At 52.9% G+C, this 20,335-nt stretch overlaps 1 protein-coding gene across 6 annotated transcripts in view; it reads right to left on the reverse strand.

The window, feature by feature from the left end:
• Positions 1 to 20,335, reverse strand: part of gpatch8 (G patch domain containing 8) — a 242,518-nt gene that overhangs the window by 127,577 nt on the left and 94,606 nt on the right. For 5 of the 6 annotated variants that reach the window (XM_072487048.1, XM_072487050.1, XM_072487049.1 and 2 more), the window contains one exon: positions 14,944 to 15,011. In XM_072487048.1, coding sequence (XP_072343149.1) covers positions 14,944 to 15,011 — 68 coding nt within the window. Of the gene's footprint in view, positions 1 to 14,943; positions 15,012 to 17,513; positions 17,559 to 20,335 lie in introns of all 6 variants that reach the window. The other variant, XM_072487053.1, reaches the window with a different exon arrangement.

Raw genomic sequence — 20,335 nt, forward strand, 5'->3', positions numbered from 1 at the left:
AACAACTAAGAAAGATAGAAGCCGCTCGGAAAATAGTTGACGGGGAAGGAAACCTGGTGGGGGACCCGGTAGGACTGAACAAGGTGTTTAGGGACTTCTATAGCAAGCTGTACACCTCGGAACCCCCCCCCCCCCACGGGACCGGAGGGGATGAGGCGATTTTTGGACGGACTGACCTTCACAAGAGTAGATAGGGGGTTGGTAGACGGGCCGGGGGCCCCGATCAGGACCGAAGAAATACTGGGGGGCCTGAAGGTCATGCAGTCGGATAAAGCCCCGGGGCCGGACGGATACCCGGTGGAGTTTTATAAAAAGTTCTCCGAGATAGTGGGGCCGGTGCTGGTCAGGGTATTCAACGAGGCAAGAAGCAGAGGGCTCTTACCCCCGACGATGTCGCAGGCTTATACTGAAACGGGATAAAGACCCGGAGGCATGTGGGTCCTATAGGCCGATCTCTTTGTTATGCTAAGTTACTGGCCAAGATCTTGGCGTCTAGAATTGAGGACTGTGTACCAGACGTGATTGCGGAGGACCAAACCGAGTTCGTAAAGGGCAGGCAACTGGTGGCCAATCTAAGGAGGCTGGTCAATGTGATTATGATGCCCCCGGAGAGCAGGGAGGCCGAGGTAGTGGTAGCAATGGATGCCGAAAAGGCTTCCGACCGGGTTGAGTGGGACTATTTATGGGAGGTGCTGGGACGTTTTGGGTTCGGGGTCGGATTCATTGACTGGGTTAGGCTGCTATATCAGGCCCCAGAGGCTAGTGTGAGGACGAACAGGACGACATCTGACTACTTCAGACTGCACCGCGGGACAAGACAAGGATGCCCCCTCTCCCCACTGCTGTTTGCGCTGGCTACAGAGCCGCTGGCAATTGCTCTGAGAGCTTCAAGGGACTGGAAAGGGCTGGTCCGAGGAGAGTGGAACATAAAGTCTCGTTATATGCGGATGACCTGCTGTTATACGTGTCAGACCCAATGACGGGGATGGACGGAATCATGGAAACCCTGAGGGAATTTGGTCGGTTCTCAAGATATAAATTGAACATGGCACAGAGCGAGATGTGGGTAGTGCGGGCGAGAGGTCAGGAGAGTAGGCTGAGGGGGCTGCCGTTCAGGCTGGTAGGGGAAAGCTTCAGATATTTAGAGATACAAGTAGCGCGAGACTGGGGTAAGTTGCATAAACCAAACTTGTCCCGGTTGGTGGAGCAAGTGAGGGACGAGTTCCGGAGATGGGATGCGCTCCCGCTGTCATTGGTGGGGGGAGTGCAGACGGTGAAGATGTCGATTCTTCCGAGATTCTTGTTCATATTTCTGTGTCTCCCCATCTTCAGCCCGCGGTCCTTCTTTAAGAGGCGCGATAAAATTATCGTGGGATTTGTTTGGGTGGGAAAATCCTCACGGGTGAGGAAGGCGATGCTCGAGAGGAACCGAGTGGATGGGGGGCTGGGGTTGCCGAACTTTAGCAACTACTACTGGGCAGCTAACATAGCCATGGTAAGGAAATGGATGGTGGGTACGGGGTTGGTTTGGGAGCGGATGGAGGCTGCTTCGTGCAGGGGCACCAGTTTGGCAGCCTTGGTTATGGCGCCTCTGCCGCTCCTGCCGGCCAGGTACTCCACCAGCCCTATAGTGGTGGCGGCTCTACGGATCTGGAGCCAGTGGAGGAGGCATATAGGGGAAGTGAGAGCATCGGGTTGGTCCCCAATCTGCGGTAACCACCGATTTGCCCCAGGGAATATGTACGGTGGGTTCCAATTATGGCAGAGGGCGGGAATTGCGAGGGTGGGCGATCTGTTCCTGGAAGGGAGCTTCCCGAGCATGAGGGTGTTGGAGGAGAAGTTCAGGCTGGAGGGAGGGAATGATTTCAGGTACTTGCAGGTGCGGAATTCCGTATGCAGATTGGTACCATCCTTCCCACGCCTCCCACCAAGGGGGATCCAGGACAGGGTAGTTTCCAGAGGAGAGGTGGGAGAGGGGAGAGTCTCTGACATTTATAAAGAACTAATAGGAGCAGAGGAGACACAGACCGAAGAACTGAAGCTTAAATGGGAGGAGGAGCTCGGGGGGTGGGGGGGTGGGGAGGGGGAAAATTCTTTGGGCTGGAGGACAAATGTGCTAGATGTGCCGGAGGACCAGCGAACCATGTATACATGTTCTGGGCGTGTCCTAAACTAAGGGGGTACTGGCAGCGATTCGCGGACGTCATGTCCTGGGTATTGAAAATTAGGGTGCCAATGAGTCCTGAGGTGGCAACTTTTGGGGTTTCGGAGGACCCGGGAGTCCAGGAGGAGAAAGAGGCCGACGTCTTGGCCTTTGTTTCCCTGGTAGCCCGGCGACGAATACTGTTGGCATGGAGGGACTCAAAGCCCCCAAAGTCTGAAGTATGGCTTTCGGACATGGCGAGCTTTCGCGGGCTGGAGAAATTAAGTTCGCCTCGAGAGGATCGCTGTCAGGGTTCACCCGGAGGTGGTAGCCATCCGTTGACTTCTTCGCGGAGAATTAATCGTCAGCAGGGGAGGAGGGGGTGGGGGGGTGGGTTAGGGTAGCGTAGAGTAGGGTGTTGCTTAGGCAGGTTCTTGCGAGAGGGGAGCTGATGCTTGCATAATGTCTTATTTGCTTTTTGTACACTACAGTATAATGTTGCTGTTTTATATGCCAAAAATACCTCAATAAAATTGTTTATTAAAAAAAAGAAATGAGTAGCTTGACAAAACTCGTCATGGATTTCCGAAATGAAAACATTTGATTATGTGCAAAAAGGCTGCTGAATATAGTATTGCTAATACAATAAAATAATTTGAAGTAACAAGAGTATAAATTGTACATTTACAGAGATGAGCAGTTCTCAGCTGTCAACTGCAAACGCAACTTAGTATGATCAAATCTAATTGCGTCAAAATTAGTCATGACACATAAATGACCGAGGGTTAAAACCTATCCATGCCAGATCGCTCAGCAACTCGAAAAGTAGTCTGAATTTGGCCTCAATAAATTTGCAACTCGGCAGGAAGGGGAGGTCAGAGTTCTCCATCACATATAAGGCTATTTGGTTTGTTACCCCTGACTGAAATCATCAAGGGAACTATAAATGTCAACATAGGAGGGCTTTTAACTGAGATTTCATAAGTTTTTAAACTTGCCTCTTTAATGGATAGCATGCAGAGAGATATTTAAAAAAGCATCAACCCAGCAGAATATCATGATCAGATGGTCGGTGACTAATCACCATCTCTCAATAACTATTAATAGCTGGCATCATTATAGACAACACTGACTTTGAAACTGGAATTATGTTTCTTGGAGCCAACTCATCATGTATAATATTCAATCGTTTTTTGTCTCGAGTTTCCTTCTACTGTTGCAGAGTCGGGGCTGCAGGCAGCAAGCACATCAGCTGCAATTTCCTAATCATAAGTTGTAGAATAATTATCCTTTCCTTCACTTTTCTGACCCTCCCCTTTTCATAAATAACCTTCTGCGCATTATCCCCACCCTGCCAGTTTGCTACTGTTTGATAAATCTAATTACACTGTAATGGCCTTAAGGATGTTCATATAAAGATATTCATGAGGTGTCTGGATAGAGTAGATGGGGAACAACGTTCCCACTCGTGAAAGGATCAAGAATGAAAGGGCACAGGTTTAAAGTAAGTGGCAAAAGAAGCAAAAGCAATCTGTTAAAAAAACGTATTCAAGCAGCGAATGGTTAAGGTTGAGGCCTGAATGCACTGCCTGAGATGGTGGTGGAGGCAAGTTTAATTGAAGCATTCAAGAGGGAATTAGACAGTTTATCAGAAAAGGACGAATGTTCAGTTATAGGGAGAAAGCATGAGAATGGCACTAAGTGAATTGCTCATTCGGAAAGCCGGTGCAGACACAGTGGACCAAATGGCCTCTTTGTGCAACATAACAAGACTGTGATTCTGGGAAAAAAATGCAGATGGTGGAAATCTGACAAAACAAATGAATGTTTAAAACATTCAGCAGGTCGCTGCAAGTCTGTGGAGAGAAAGCACGAGCAACATTTCATGTGTGGATCCTTCCTTAGAGGGGTTCTGATGAAGAATAATACTCAAAATTTTAACATGTCCGATGAACAAGCTCGGGATTTGCCAAATTGCGGAGTAGGATTACCATGAAGGTCGCTATGGGGATTGGAAAGCTGGCGCCCACCAGGAGTCCGACTAATCAGCGTATCAACATTCAGTGCTCAGAGAGTCCTTGGTCTGATTGGCCAATTTGATATATTCGATCTCGCTGTTACTGGGCAGGAACGACAGCGGGCAATAGCAAAGATCATAGGTGAGACAGGAGCCAGCAGGAGACTAGCAGAAGGGAAGGGGGAGGAGAGACTAGCTGGAGAAGGGGGGAAAAGGGGGTGAGCCGGTGCAGCAGCGAGAGGGGCCAAGGGCGTGCGGCAGCGAGGGGGGCCGAGGGCGTGCGGCAGCGAGGGGGGCCGAGGGCGTGCGGCAGCGAGGGGGGCCGAGGGCGTGCGGCAGCGAGGGGGGCCGAGGGCGTGCGGCAGCGAGGGGGGCCGAGGGCGTGCGGCAGCGAGGGGGGCCGAGGGCGTGCGGCAGCGAGGGGGGCCGAGGGCGTGCGGCAGCGAGGGGGGCCGAGGGCGTGCGGCAGCGAGGGGGGCCGAGGGCGTGCGGCAGCGAGGGGGGCCGAGGGCGTGCGGCAGCGAGGGGGGCCGAGGGCGTGCGGCAGCGAGGGGGGCCGAGGGCGTGCGGCAGAGAGGGGGGCCGAGGGCGTGCGGCAGCGAGGGGGGCCGAGGGCGTGCGGCAGGGAGGGGGGTGAGCGGGTGCGGCAGCGAGGGAGGCGAGCGCGGCAGCAGCGAGGGCGGCAAGCGCGTGCGACAGCGAGTGGGGCGAGCGCGTGCGGCAGCGAGGGGGGCGAGCGCGGCGGCAGCGACCGTGTGCGGCTGCGAGGGGGGCCGAGCGCGTGCGGCTGCGAGGGGGGCCGAGCGGGTGCGGCAGCGAGGGAGACGAGCGTGTGCGCCAGCGAGGAAGGCGAGTGCGGCAGCAGCGACCGCATGCAGCAGCGAGGGGTGTGAGCGTGTGCGACAGCGAGCGGGGCCAGTGCATGCGCCAGCGAGAGGGGCAAGCGCGTTCTGCAGCGAGGGGTGCGAGCGCGTGCTGCATGCGAGGGGGGCCGAGCACATGCGTCAGCGAGGGGGGCGAGCGTGTGCGGCAGCGAGGTAGGCGTGCGCGGCGGCAGCGAGGGGTGCGAGCGCGTGCTGCATGCGATGGGGGCCGAGCGCCTACGGCAGCGAGGGGCGCCGAGCGCGTGCGGCAGTGAGGCGGGCCGAACGCGTGCGGCAGGGAGGAGGGCCGAGCGCGTGCGGCAGCGAGGGAGGCAAGTGGGTGCGGCAGCGTGCGCGGCGAGCGCGTGCAGCAGCGAGGGGGCGAGCGAGGAGGGCTGAGGATGTGCGGCAGCGAGGAGGGCCGAGGACGTGCGGCAACAAGGGGGGCCGAGGGCGTGCGACAGCAAGGGGGGCCGAGCGCGTGCGGCAGCGAGGGGGGCCGAGGGTGTGCGGCAGCGAGGGGGGCCGAGCGTGTGCGGCAGCGAGGGAGGCCGAGCGCGTGCGCCAGCGAGGGGGGCCGAGCGCGTACGTCAACGAGGGGGGTGAGCGGGTGCGGCAGCGAGGGAGGCGAACGCGGCAGCAGCGGGGGGGGGCTGAGAACGTGCGGCATCGAGGGGGGCCGAGCGTGTGCGGCATCGAGGGGGGCCGAGAGCCTGTGGCAGGGAGGGGGGCCGAGCGCGTGCGGCAGCGAGGGAGTCCGAGCGTGTGCGGCAGCGAGGGGGGCCGAGCGCGTGCGGCAGCAAGGGGGGCCGAGCGCGTGCGGCAGCGAGGGGGGCTGAGGGTGTGCGGCAGCGAGGGGGGCCGAGCGTGTGCGGCAGCGAGGGAGGCCGAGCGCGTGCGCCAGCGAGGGGGGCCGAGCGCGTACGTCAACGAGGGGGGTGAGCGGGTGCGGCAGCGAGGGAGGAGAACGCGGCAGCAGCGGGGGGGGGCCGAGGACGTGCGGCAGCGAGGGGGGCCGAGCGCGTGCGGCAGCGGGGGGGGGCCGAGCGCGTGCGGCAGCGGGGGGGGCCGAGCGCGTGCGTCAGCGAGGGGGGCCGAGCGCGTGCGGCAGCGGGCCGAGGGCGTGCGGCAGCGAGGGGGGCCGAGCGCGTGCGGCAGCGAGGGAGGCCGAGCGCGTGCGCCAGCGAGGGGGGCCGAGCGCGTACGTCAACGAGGGGGGTGAGCGGGTGCGGCAGCGAGGGAGGCGAACGCGGCAGCAGCGAGGGCGGCGAGCGCGTGCGACAGCGAGGGGGGCCGAGCGCGTGCGGCAGCGAGGGGGGCCGAGCGCGTGCGGCAGCGAGGGGGGCCGAGCGCGTGCGCCAGCGAGGGGGGCCGAGCGCGTGCGCCAGCGAGGGGGGCCGAGCGCGTACGTCAACGAGGGGGGTGAGCGGGTGCGGCAGCGAGGGAGGCGAACGCGGCAGCAGCGAGGGCGGCGAGCGCGTGCGACAGCGAATGGGGCGAGCGCGTGCGGCAGCGAGGGGGGCGAGCGCTGCGGCAGCGACCGCGTGCGGCAGCGAGGGGTGCGAGCGCGTGCTGCAGCGAGGGGGGCCGAGCGCGTGCGGCAGCGAGGGGGGCCGAGCGCGTGCGGCAGCGAGGGGGGCCGAGGCGCGTGCGGCAGCGAGGGGTGCCGAGGCGCGTGCGGCAGCGAGGGGGGCCGAGCGCGTGCGGCAGCGAGGGGGGCCGAGCGCGTGCGGCAGCGAGGGGGGCCGAGCGCGTGCGGCAGCGAGGGGGGCCGAGCGCGTGCGGCAGCGAGGGGGGCCGAGCGCGTGCGGCAGCGAGGGGGGCCGAGCGCGTGCGGCAGCGAGGGGGGCCGAGCGCGTGCGGCAGCGAGGGGGGCCGAGCGCGTGCGGCAGCGAGGGGGGCCGAGCGCGTGCGGCAGCGAGGGGGGCCGAGCGCGTGCGGCAGCGAGGGGGGCCGAGCGCGTGCGGCAGCGAGGGGGGCCGAGCGCGTGCGGCAGCGAGGGGGGCCGAGCGCGTGCGGCAGCGAGGGGGGCCGAGCGCGTGCGGCAGCGAGGGGGGCCGAGCGCGTGCGGCAGCGAGGGGGGCCGAGCGCGTGCGGCAGCGAGGGGGGCCGAGCGCGTGCGGCAGCGAGGGGGGCCGAGCGCGTGCGGCAGCGAGGGGGGCCGAGCGCGTGCGGCAGCGAGGGGGGCCGAGCGCGTGCGGCAGCGAGGGGGGCCGAGCGCGTGCGGCAGCGAGGGGGGCCGAGCGCGTGCGGCAGCGAGGGGGGCCGAGCGCGTGCGGCAGCGAGGGGGGCCGAGCGCGTGCGGCAGCGAGGGGGGCCGAGCGCGTGCGGCAGCGAGGGGGGCCGAGCGCGTGCGGCAGCGAGGGGGGCCGAGCGCGTGCGGCAGCGAGGGGGGCCGAGCGCGTGCGGCAGCGAGGGGGGCCGAGCGCGTGCGGCAGCGAGGGGGGCCGAGCGCGTGCGGCAGCGAGGGGGGCCGAGCGCGTGCGGCAGCGAGGGGGGCCGAGCGCGTGCGGCAGCGAGGGGGGCGGGCGCGGCGGCAGCGACCGTGTGCGGCAGCGAGGGGGGCCGAGCGGGTGCGGCAGCGAGGGAGACGAGCGTGTGCGCCAGCGAGGAAGGCGAGCGCGCAGCAGCGACCGCATGCAGCAGCGAGGGGTGCGAGCGCGTTCTGCAGCGAGGGGTGCGAGCGCGTGCTGCATGCGAGGGGGGCCGAGCACATGCGTCAGCGAGGGGGGCGAGCGTGTGCGGCAGCGAGGTAGGCGAGCGCGGCAGCAGCGATCGCGTGCGGCAGCGAGAGGGGCGAGCGCGTTCTGCAAGGGGTGCGAGCGCGTCTGCATGCGATGGGGGCAGAGCGCCTACGGCAGCGAGGGGCGCCGAGCGCGTGCGGCAGTGAGGCGGGCCGAACGCGTGCGGCAGGGAGGAGGGCCGAGCGCGTGCGGCAGCGAGGGAGGCAAGTGGGTGCGGCAGCGAGGGGGGACGAGGGCGTGCGGCAGCGAGGGTGGACGAGGGCGTGCGGCAGCGAGGGAAGCCGAGGGCGTGCGGCAGCGAGGGGGGCCGAAGGCGTGCGGCAGCGAGGGGGGCCGAAGGCGTGCGGCAGCGAGGGGGGCCGAAGGCGTGCGGCAGCGAGGGGGGCCGAGGGCGTGCGGCAGCGAGGGGGGCCGAGGGCTTGCGGCAGCGAGGGGGGCCGAGGGCGTGCGGCAGCGAGGGGGGCCGAGGGCATGCGGCAGAGATGGGGGCCGAGGGCTTGCTGCATGCGAGGGGGGCCGAACGTGTGCGGCAGGGAGGGGGGCCGAGCGCGTGCGGCAGCGAGGGGGTCCGACCGTGTGCGGTAGCGAGGGGGGCCGAGCGCGTGCGGCAACGAGGGGGGCCGAGCGCGTGCGGCAGCAAGGGGGGCCGAGGGCGTGCGGCAGCAAGGGGGGCCGAAGGCGTGCGGCAGCAAGGGGGGCCGAAGGCGTGCGGCAGCAAGGGGGGCCGAAGGCGTGCGGCAGCAAGGGGGGCCGAAGGCGTGCGGCAGCGAGGGGGGCCGAGGGCGTGCGGCAGCGAGGGGGGCAGAGCGCGTGCGGGAGCGAGGGGGGCCGAGCGCCTGCGTCAGGGAGGGGGGCCGAGCGCGTGCGGCAGCGAGGGGGGCCGAGCGCCTGCGGCAGCGAAGGGGGCCGAGCGCCTGCGGCAGCGAGGGGGGTCGAGCGCGTGCGGCAGCGAGGGAGCCCGAGCGCGTGCGGCAGCGAGGGGGGCCGAGCGCGTGCGACAGCGAGCGGGGCGAATGCGTGCAGAAGCGAGGGGGGCGAGCGCGGTGGCAGCGATCGCATGCGGCAGCGAGGGGAGCCAGCGCGTGCGGCAGCGAGTCGGCGAGCGCCAGACGACTGCGAGGTGGCAAGCGACGTGTGGCTGCGAGAGGGCAAGCGCGTTTGATTGCAAGGGGGGTGAACACATGCGACAGCAAGGGGGGTGAACACGTGCGACAGCAAGGGGGTTGAACGCGTGCGACAGCGAATGGGGTGAGCGCATGCGACAGCGAAGGGGGTGAGCGCATGCGACAGCGAAGGGGGTGAGCACGTGCGACAGCAAGGGGGACGGGCGCAAGCAAACGCGAGGGGGTCGCATGCTTACAGCTGCGAGGGGCATCGAGGGGGGCCGAGCGCGTGCGGCAGCGAGGGGGGCCGAGCGCGTGCGGCAGCGAGGGGGGCCGAGCGCGTGCGGCAGCGAGGGGGGCCGAGCGCGTGCGGCAGCGAGGGGGGGCCGAGCGCGTGCGGCAGCGAGGGGGGGCCGAGCGCGTGCGGCAGCGAGGGGGGCCGAGCGCGTGCGGCAGCGAGGGGGGCCGAGCGCGTGCGGCAGCGAGGGGGGCCGAGCGCGTGCGGCAGCGAGGGGGGCCGAGCGCGTGCGGCAGCGAGGGGGGCCGAGCGCGTGCGAAAGCGAGGGGGGCCGAGCGCGTGCGGCAGCGAGGGGGGCCGAGCGCGTGCGACAGCGAGGGGGGCCGAGCGCGTGCGACAGCGAGGGGGGCCGAGCGCGTGCGACAGCGAGCGGGGCAAATGCGTGCGGCAGAGAGGGGGGCCGAGCGCGTGCGGCAGCGAGGGGGGCCGAGCGCGTGCGGCAGCGAGGGGGGCCGAGCGCGTGCGGCAGCGAGGGGGGCCGAGCGCGTGCGGCAGCGAGGGGGGCCGAGCGCGTGCGGCAGCGAGGGGGGCCGAGCGCGTGCGGCAGCGAGGGGGGCCGAGCGCGTGCGGCAGCGAGGGGGGCCGAGCGCGTGCGGCAGCGAGGGGGGGCGAATGCGTGTGGCAGCGAGGGGGGCGAGCGCGGTGGCAGCGATCGCCTGCGGCAGCGAGGGGGACCAACGCATGCGGCAGCGAGAGGGACGAGCGCGCGTGCGCTTGCGACTGCGAGGGAGGCGTGCGCTTGCGACTGCGAGGGAGGCGAGCGCTTGCGAATGCGAGGGAGGCGAGCACTTACGACTGCGAGGGAGGCAAGCACTTGCGACTGCAAGGGAGGGTGTGGGTGATCATGTACTAGAGAAGGGGTGGGTGAGTGTGTGAGCGATAGAGCTGGTAAGTGTGTATGTGAGAGAGGGGGTGAGTGTGTGAATTAGCGAGTGTTTGAGAGGGAGGGGGATGAGTAAGAGTTTTTTGTGTGTGAATGTGAGGGAAATGAGTGTGTGTGTGTGTGTGAAGGAGCACAGTGAGTGTGCATGTGTGAGGGAGAGGTGCATGTGTCTGATTGAGAATCAGCTTTCCAGCATCATGCCTCCCATTAAAAATGTCAAATGGGCAGACTTAAGTATTTTTTTCAGTATTTTTTTATTTAGAGAATTTTTTAATAGCTATCAGATTACCTACTCCTAAAGTGGCAACTACTTCCAGGTATTAACGTTAAAGCGCCATTGTAGAGTGGCTTGGCCAGGAGTTAATGTGCAGTGGGGGGGGTTACTGGTGAATGTATTTGTGCCTCTTCCTAAGATATGCATAGGTATAGCGAGAAAAGACTGATTTACATTGTGTTTGCACCTATTTTGCAGCAAAAAAAATAGGGCATCGACATTATGAGAATGCTTGGGGTTCCCCAATGCTATTGAGAGGACACTAGGGGTTCCGTGGCTCAAACAGTTTGGAAAATTGTACTGGCTAATAGTTGAATTGTTTTGTAAATGTTGCGATTTCTTTGCAGTCACTTTCTTAACATCAGTTGATTGCTCTGCGGTTAATTATCCTTAGAAAATCAGTTTTGGCCTTCAATTTTACCATTGCTAGTCACTCTGCTTATGGAATGCAGGGGCAATGAAAGAAAGACAAAGCCTACATTTAGACAGCACCTCTGATGATGTCCAAAATTGCTTTACAGTCAATTAGATACTTTTGAGTTGCAGCCACTGGTATAATGTAGGCAATGTTATTCCAAGAAAAGGAATTTGTGGAATATTTAAGAGATGGCTTTTTGGGGCAACTTGTGACAGAGCGTACTAGGGAACAGGCAATTCTGGATTTGGTAGTGTGTAACGAGACAGACTTGATTAGGGAATTTGAGGTGAAGGAACCCTTAAGGAGCAGTGACCACAATATGATAGAGTTTACCCTGCAGTTTGAGAGGGAGAAGCTGCAATCAAATGTAACGGTATTACAATTAAATAAGGGAAACTACAAAGACATGAGGGAGGAGCTGGCCAGAGTTGATTGGAAAAGGAGCCTAGCAGGGAAGACAGTGGAACAGCAATGGCAGGGGTTTTGGGGGGGTTATTCGGGAGGCACAGAAATTCATCCCAAAGAGGAGGAAACATGCTAAGGGGAGGACAAGGCATCCATGGCTGACGAGGGAAGTCAAGGATAGCATAAAAGCTAAAGAAAAAGCAGACAAAGTGGTGAGAATTAGTGGGAAGCCAGAGGATTGGGAAGCCATTAAAAGTGAGCAGAGGACAACTAAAAAAGCAATAAGGGGGGAGAAGATGAAGTATGAGTGCAAGCTAGCTAGTAATATAAAGGAAGATAGGAAGAGCTTTTTCAATGTATAAAAGGTAAGGGAGAGGCAAAAATAGACATTGACCACTGCAAAATGTGGCTGGAGAAGTAATAATTGGAAACAAAGAAATGGCAGACGAACTGAATTGTTACTTTGCATCAGTCTTCACGGTGGAAGACACCAGTGCGATGCCAGAGCTCCAGGAGGAGCAGGGGGCAGAGGTGAGTGCAGTGACCATTACGAAGGAGAAGGTTCAGGGGAAACTGAAAGGTTTGAAGGTGGATAGATCACCTGGACCGGATTGACTGCGCCCCAGGGTTCTAAAAGAGATAGCTGTGGAGATTGTGGAGGCATTGGTGGTGATCTTTCAGGAATCACTGGAGGCAGGAAGGGTGCCAGAGGACTGGAAAGTGGCTAGCCCCTGTTTAAGAAGGGAGGGTGGCAGAAGACGGGAAATTAAAGGCCGGTTAGCCTGACTTCGGTCATTGGTAAGATTTTAGAGTCCATTATTAAAGATGGGATCGCGGAGTACTTGGAAGTGCATGGTAAAATTGGACTGAGTCAGCACAGCTTCGTCAAGGGGAGGTCATGTCTGACAAATCTGTTAGAGTTCTTTGAGGAAGTAACAAGGAAGTTAAACAAAGGAGAGCCAGTGGACGTGATTTATTTAGATTTCCAGAAGGCCTTTGACAAGGTGCCACTCAGGAGACTGTTAAATAAGTTAAGAGCACATGGTGTTAAGGGTAAGATCCTGGCATGGATAGAGGATTGGCTGACTGGCAGAAGGCAGAGAGTGGGGATAAAGGGGTCATTTTCAGGATGGCAGCCGGTGACTAGTGGTGTGCATTAGGGGACCACAACTTTTTACAATATATATTAATGATCTGGAAGAAGGAACTGAAGGCACTGTTGCTAAGTTTGCAGATGATACAAAGATCTGTAGAGGGACAGGTAGTATTGAGGAAGCAGGTGGCTACAGAAGGACGTGGACAGGCTAGGAGAGTGGGCAAAGAAGTGGCAGATGGAATACAATGTGGAAAAGTGTGAGGTATGTACTTTGGAAGGAGAAATGGAGGCATAGAATATTTTCTAAATGGCAAGGTGCTTAGGAAATCAGAAGCACAAACAGACTTGGGAGTCCTTGTTTACGATTCTCTTAAGGTTAACATGCAGGTTCAGTCGGCAGTTAGGAAGGTAAATGCAATGTCAGCATTCATGTCGAGAGGGCTAGAATACAAGACCAGGGATGTACTTCTGAGGCTATATAAGGCTCTGGTCAGACCCCATTTGGAGTATTGTGAGCAGTTTTGGGCCTGTATCTAAGGGATCTGTTGGCCTTGGGAAGGGTCCAGAGGAGGTTCACAAGAATGATCCCTGGAATGAAGAACTTGTCGTATGAGGAACTGTTGAGGACTCTGGGTCTGTACTCGTTGGGAGTTGAGAAGGATGAGGGGGGATCTTATTGAAACTTACAGGATACTGTGAGGCCTGGATAGAGTGGACGTGGAGAGGATGTTTCCACTTGTAGGAAAAACTAGAAGCAGAGGACACAATCTCAGACTAAAGGGACGATCCTTTAAAACAGAGATGAGGAGGAATTGCTTCAGCCGGAGGGTGGTGAATCTGTGGAACAATCAATAAGGGGATATGGGGTTATGGGAGAAGACAGGAGAATGGGGATTAAAAAAATATCAGCCACGATGGGCCGAGTGGCCTAATTCTGCTCCTATGTCTTATGGTTATCAAATAGCAAGCAGGCTCAAATGCTAAATGGCCTCCTCCTGCTCCTAATACGGATGTTTGTAAGTAATTTTGATGGATGCAATGAGCTGGGCTAGATGGCCTTTGTCATCCATGATTATCTTGCACTAGAGAGGTGTATCATTCCTGGAGTTTTGTTTATTTTGTTGCTGGTAGATTTTTACTAAGCAGGCTTTGTGGGGTGAAACTGCTCAGACATCAGTGCGTAAGGAACTCATAATGAAACACTAACCTGTTTTACACTGCACATGATTCTCAAAATTCTTTTCCACTGACTTCAATCTTATCATTTTTTTCTACTCATCTATTAGCCCACTCTATCTGGGTCAGAATTCTGCGGTTGTTGGGATTCATTTTTCCCCCTGGCAGCGCACACCCCCGCCAGTGGGTTACCCGGCGGTGTGGGGTGGCTTCAATAGGAAATTCCATTGACAAGTGGCGGGAAGGTAGAATCCTGCCACCAGCAAACGGTATGCCGCTGAGAAACACAGGCTGGGGCACCAGAGAATCCCAACCCTTGTGAGTTTTTTGAGTTTCAAAATACCCTGATACAATTTGTGTTACATAGTAGATATTTAAACTATATTGTAGTGAGAAGCAGCAAGGTCTTCAGACTTGCTGATCAAGAAAACAGATAAAATTGTGAACTATTCAGTCTTTATCATCTGGACAAGTTGTGTCACACAGGGACCCCTAAGGACTCCGGCGTTTCTCACCAACAGAGAAGACCTATGTTGTGCAATCATCATACTTTGTTGCTCTGGGGTCATTTGATCTTTCTACCCTGTGAGATTACTGATAAAATATAATTCAATTATATCCCTTGTTTGAAATAATTAGATTGAATATCAAACATCCAAGCAGGAGAAAGTCTTCTACTTCTTATACTAAATGATCTTGTGCAGTGTATCATGCTTTCAAATATTGACTCTTTCTCCCAAATATTAATTTACTGTCAGTGTCCGCATGGTGCAATGTGCAAAACATGTTAATGAGGGCTGAGGTACTCACCCAAATCAGTATTATTTTTTACCATAATATTATAAATAACTACTAGGATATTTTCCAGTCAAATTAACAATATTGCACAATGCTGTTTAAGCAAAATTTGTACCCTCTGGTTTGTTTACTGGTGGTGGTGGGATTACCTATAGGGCACAAACTTACGCTGCATTATATCTTTGTTGCTCTTAATATTCAGGAGTCAGGCTCCATATATAATCAGAAGATATGGGCAGCACGGTGGCGCAGTGGTTAGCCCTGCTGCCTCACGGCGCCGAGGTCCAAGGTTCGATCACAGCGCTGGGTCACTGTCCGTGTGGAGTTTGCACATTCTCCCCGTGCTTGCGTGGGTTTCGCCCCCACAACCCAAAGATGTGCAGGGTAGGTGGATTGGCCACGTAAATTGCCCTTAATTTGAAAAAATGAATTGGGTATGCTAAATTTATATTTAAAAAATAAATAAATAAAAAATATATAATCAGAAGCTATTTGTTACTCGATCCCAACTATGGTTATCATTTTACCAGGACTGTGCTTGTTTGATAAATTGATCAGTGAATCCTGAAAGGGGGAAAAAAAATAACATGCATGATTGAAGGCGAGGATTAGGAGGAGGAAGGAGGGGGGGGGGGGGGGGGGTGGCGGCGGAACATTAGCTTCCAAATTCTCATAGAAAACATAATGCAGAATGTTTGCTGTTATTTCAAGTCTTGCAATCCTACCTCCATTTCCATGCGGCCCATACCCATGACATCATACTTGACGATAATAGGAATTGGATCCGTCCTTCCTAAAACAGGAAAACAAGATAGTTGTAGCAAGTATAACAGCATTCAATTATAATTATTCGCTCAGAGGGTCTGGTGGGTAAAGATCTTGCCTGAGAGTGCAGAGGCCAGAAAGCTACAGTGAACCAAACAGAAGCCATTCTCACAGCTTAGAGTTTTATCAGCACTCATCACACGTTTTTCTTATGTAAAAGTGAAAATTAGATATTGTGCAGGTGTAATATCTGCAAACTGAAATTGAAATTGCTCAAATTGAAACAATGTGAAGAATCTATTTTATCATGTCATCATTTACCATGCTGAAAACAGAAGTTGCAAATGCACTGAATGGGTTAATATTTCAAAAATGTAATAATTTAAAATGCTACATTATTATACAGCTAGATTTAACTTCTTAAACAAGGACGGGGGGAAAATATTTGCATTTATTTTTCTTATGGATTTAGCTGATGCATTAGCCAATAATTTATTTAGATTTTTTTCCAAACTGGACATCTTTTAATTGATATAATTTTTAAGTTTTCCTTTTTTAAATGATGGCAGAGGAAGGAAGGGGGAAAGGAAGATGGAACAAAAATACTTGGCAATCACATGTTGAAGTCTTGTGAAGATTTTGTATAACATGGAGGAGCTTGGGTGGGTGTGTGCATTCACAAATGCATGCTTGTGTGCGTTTGCATGCTCGCTCGTGTCCACGCGTGCATGCTCATGCACGTGGTTCCACAATAGATTGAATAGCTTTCGACAGAACAGGTTAATATAATAAACTAGAGGCAATTTAAAAGATCCTTGGCAGATGAATGAAAAATGAGCATTGTGATAACACAATAGACTAAATATTGTTATGTGCAAACTATGAGATTCCTGAATACCACCGATAAAGATATCAAACTGTAAATGACAGTGAAGCCTTTTAGGGTGCTCACTTGCAATTAGTTCCAAATATTTTGCACAACAAAGTGGGGGTGGAGGTTGGGAAATCACCCAAGGCAGGTTCGAACTCAACAGAAATTTAATGGAGTTTTAGGTTTGCATGGATACATTTGCTGACCCACAGAGTTGAATGTATTCATAGAACAAATCATTGAAGCAGTTAATGAGTACGGTTCCGTTCTTTTTATGAACGTAATAAATTTATTCAGTAATAAATTCAGACTTTGAAGTGGGCCCTCATAGTGTTGGAATCAGTGTAATTAACAATCCTTTAAACTGAAATTTACAAGACTTCATTTTCCCAGGGGGAATCGGGAGAGGGAACAGACCTTTATCTGCCACCATTCAACGATCAAGTAGAAGAGTAAGTGCACAAAATATTATAACATTTTACTCGATCTAATTAAGTAGTTTTAAAACACGTTTTTAATCCAAACATTGGATGAAGTATGTAAAGAAATCTGGTGATTAGCTATTACCAATTCCACCACCAGAGGCTTCACTTTTTACACATTTGATAAGGTTGGGCTTAGAAAGTACTACCTTTCTCTGCATGCAGGTTTTTATGGTCAAACTTGACAGAGTATTAACCCAGTGATCCAAAAATTAGCATTTATCAAAATTATAATTGAATACAAGTCATGGTAGTCAATTAAGAACAGCAATTTGTTCACCATCATTGAAATACTTTCAGATTTTAGGCCAAACACACTGAGTCTAAGCTGTGAAAAGGACTTTTTGCAAAGAAAATTAAACTTTCAACAGTACTAATCCAACTATATTTACGAGTCATACAAATCTTTTATCCACTCAACAAGCCAAACAAAGCAAATGGGACAGCCTAGCACTTTACTACCACATGTCTAAGTCAAAAGTACACACTCAACAGCTGTTTGCTGAGCTGTGATGGAACAGATTACTTACCTTAGACGCTCATCCATTTTAGAGAAATATAAGCTAATTTCTAGACAGCAAAATTATGTAATTTGATTTGCAGGATTGACCAAGCAATTTATAAGCACATTTTAATTAGCTTTAATGATTTAGGTGCAAGCCAATTCACAAAATAGCATATTAGACAAAGGGGTGCAGATTTAATCTGTACAAGACGAATACAACAAAATATGGTATGTTATAGAAGTCATTGACTTGTATAACGTATTTGGGTGTGTTGTGAAGGGACTCAGACTAGGTTGCTGTACAGATTAACATAATATTTCTCATACAATTATTAGTAGCACTCGTGAATGGTTTTATATTTATTTATTTGCAGTAGCAAGTGCAAGTGCCCAGCAAATGGGTAAAATCAGCTCTTGGGCAATACGAGAAGTTGATATTGGTTGGATTTGAATTTTAAAAAAACACAAACAACAGTCTCTTCTCAGCATTTACTTCCTAATGGACAACAATTAACACTCAGGACAGATGCATTTTAAATAACTTTACTAAGAAAAAAAGGTAATGAATATCAAGCAGCAGAATGAACGCTAAACAGAGAAGGAAAATAAGCCTTTCATATTGGTGCACTGATGACAAAGAGGGATAGTAATTCAGTCTGAAAAAAAAATTACCACTGCTAAGTTTACCATCACCACAACATCTCCGCGATCAAAATGCTGTAAAAAAGAAATACCATTTGTTAGGTGGGAATAGTGAAGAAACAAGTGTTTAGCAAAAGAGGACAGTACAAGATATTAGTGAAGATAGGGGCAGCTTCAGCTTGGCATAAGGCAGGTTTATGACCCATTCTTAGCACTGTTTTTCCTGCCCATAATTCTATTTCTTTTTTTAGCAGTATGGAGGGAAGTAATTTAGCTTTTCATCTCCTGTCTTTAAGTACACTTTCACTCAGTAATGCAGCGCCTCATCTCCTGCTTTTAAGTACACTTTCCCTCCATGTTCTCTATTTTGTGACATATAACACATAACCTGGAAACTCTATAAATCCAAACAGATATGCGTAATCAGAATCTTCATCAGCAACTGCTCCATAGAAGTTTGAACTATTTGATGACAAGGTAACAAGAGTAATGACATGTTTGTATATATACCATTGCATTCTTTAACTTTAGAACAGAGATGACTTTGGACCAGACATTATTGCTTCAACTTCGTAAGTGAACTTTTCTCTCATTGATGAGAGAATACGGATTTCATTTTTGATCCTCTAACTATAAAAAAAATGAAAATCTGTACCTGACCAGCTAGTTGCAAAGACTCTCAACAATAGCTTGCATTTTCCTGTATATATATATATATATTCATGAAAAGTCAAATTTTTGAGACCAATTTTTTGAAATGTTTGGCTGCAATTGGAAAGACGAGAGTATAACCAACTAATATTTCTCAATGTGGGTTAAGTTAGCAAAAACAAAATCAGAATTGTCATAAGAGTTACAAATAAATTACGATGATTCGTTAGCAAAGGAGATGAGAAATGCAGCTTTATTTTCATTTTATGAAAGGGAGAGTCCGATGTCATAGATAGACTATTACACGGTAATATTTGACACACGGTAATATTTGAGGGAGTGACATTCATGTTTGATTTGGGCCACAATGGTTGGTGTGGTACAGGGAACAGGCCAGCAGAGGGAAAAAGACATATAGGCCAAAATCAGGAACTACTAAATAAGGCCCTGGCCGGAATGGATATTGGCTGCTGGCCAGACCGCTCAAGTTAGCACTAAATGGAACTTTATGATCACCCAATTACAGTATTTAGCACGTTAACACAAAAGAACAAAAAGGCCATGCTATGAATATGTCGCTAATTTTTAGACAGTAGAGATCAACTTTGTTACTAGAAGAATGATAAACAAAGAGCCCATCAGACTCCATAATTGGCTAATCAGACATGAGTGTTTCAGAGGACAATGGATCTTGATTAAATCACCCAGGTTAAACAGGGGTCGCTTGTTTATTTCAATTCACAAGTTCATGTCTTGATGGGACAATAGAACTCAGGCCAAGTGTGTGCGTGTGTATTATGTCTCAGCACTAACAGAACTTGGATAACAGAAGGGTCATTGGAACTGTTATGGGTCAGAGTTTAGAGAACCCCAAAGTGTATCATGGAGTTCACCTGACCCACAACTTTTAATAGATTGTGGTATGGGGAGCACACGGCCCACTCTACAGGTGTGGTACAGCAGAAATGGAAAAGTATTTTTAAAAACAAAACAATGTTTATTCTATGAACTCAAGTTAACCTTTTTAAAACAGTGAATATCTTAGCAACTATTAATTCAAAGATAACCCCCAAAGAATACAACACTAAGTAACCTGTATGCTGCCCTTTTACACCCAAAAGACTTCACAAACCTTTAAACAGGAGCACATCAGGTTAAAGTCATTACTGTTCTTAGTTTTAAATCACCAGGATCGATTTACAGTCTTTAGATTAGAGAGAGATTCATACACCGTCCGGCTGTGACTGCAGCTATCCAACTCTGAAAACGAAACTAAAAAGACAGACATACCCAAGATTTTCTCAAAGTGAAACTAAAAAGCAGAACCAGAGCTCAGCTCCACCCACACTCTGACATCACTGAAGTAACATGAGCAGCCAAACATTTCTTAAAGCGACATTCTCATGACATCTCCCCCCAAGAAAAAAAACCCATCAACTTCAAGATGGTTTCATTTTTCACCTTTTCACCATCCTATAAGAAATGCACACAGTAAATATACTTTATCGTTGCAAAAAAAACAACACACGCAAAGGTATAATAATTTTTTTTTTGTTCTTCTTCCTCCAACTGAAATTCCTTCTCGATTGACAGCCTCTTTGAACAAGGTCTCTGCACGATCTGTCCATTTCTCTATGCCTCGGCACTTCTCTTTAAAGTCAGATACTTTAGTTCAATCTGATCACAGAGTCCCTTGCAATTCTCCAACACAGGAGCATTGGTTATCACAGCTTTCAGGCAGTCAAATGCCTGTCGAAAGTCCGCTGTCCATTGAAATTCTCGACGTTTCTTAAGCAAGTCCATCAGTGGAGCAATCACACGACAAAACTTTTGCACAAACGTTCGATCAAATCCACTCATGCCAAGAAATTGCATTATTTCCCTTTGACTCGACGGTATCGGAAACTCAAGGAAAGTGACTTGGGCTTTTCCAAATTCACTTTTGGCTAGGGTTATCACCAAACCCACCTCCTGAAGTTGATCGAATAACTCCATCAGATGTTTCAAATGTTCTGTCCATGTCTGGCTGAAAATTACCAGATCGTTGATGTATACTGCACAATTGGGTAATCCTGAAACGTCTGTGTTAGTTAACCGCTGAAATGTGGCTGCGGTGTTTTTCATGCCAAATGGCATAACTTTGAATTGGTATATACCATCTGGAGTCAGAAAAGCTGAAATCTCCTTCGCCCATTCAGATA

Source organism: Scyliorhinus torazame, chromosome 21 (assembly GCF_047496885.1).
Source record: "Scyliorhinus torazame isolate Kashiwa2021f chromosome 21, sScyTor2.1, whole genome shotgun sequence".
Classification (NCBI taxonomy): Eukaryota; Metazoa; Chordata; class Chondrichthyes; order Carcharhiniformes; family Scyliorhinidae; genus Scyliorhinus; species Scyliorhinus torazame.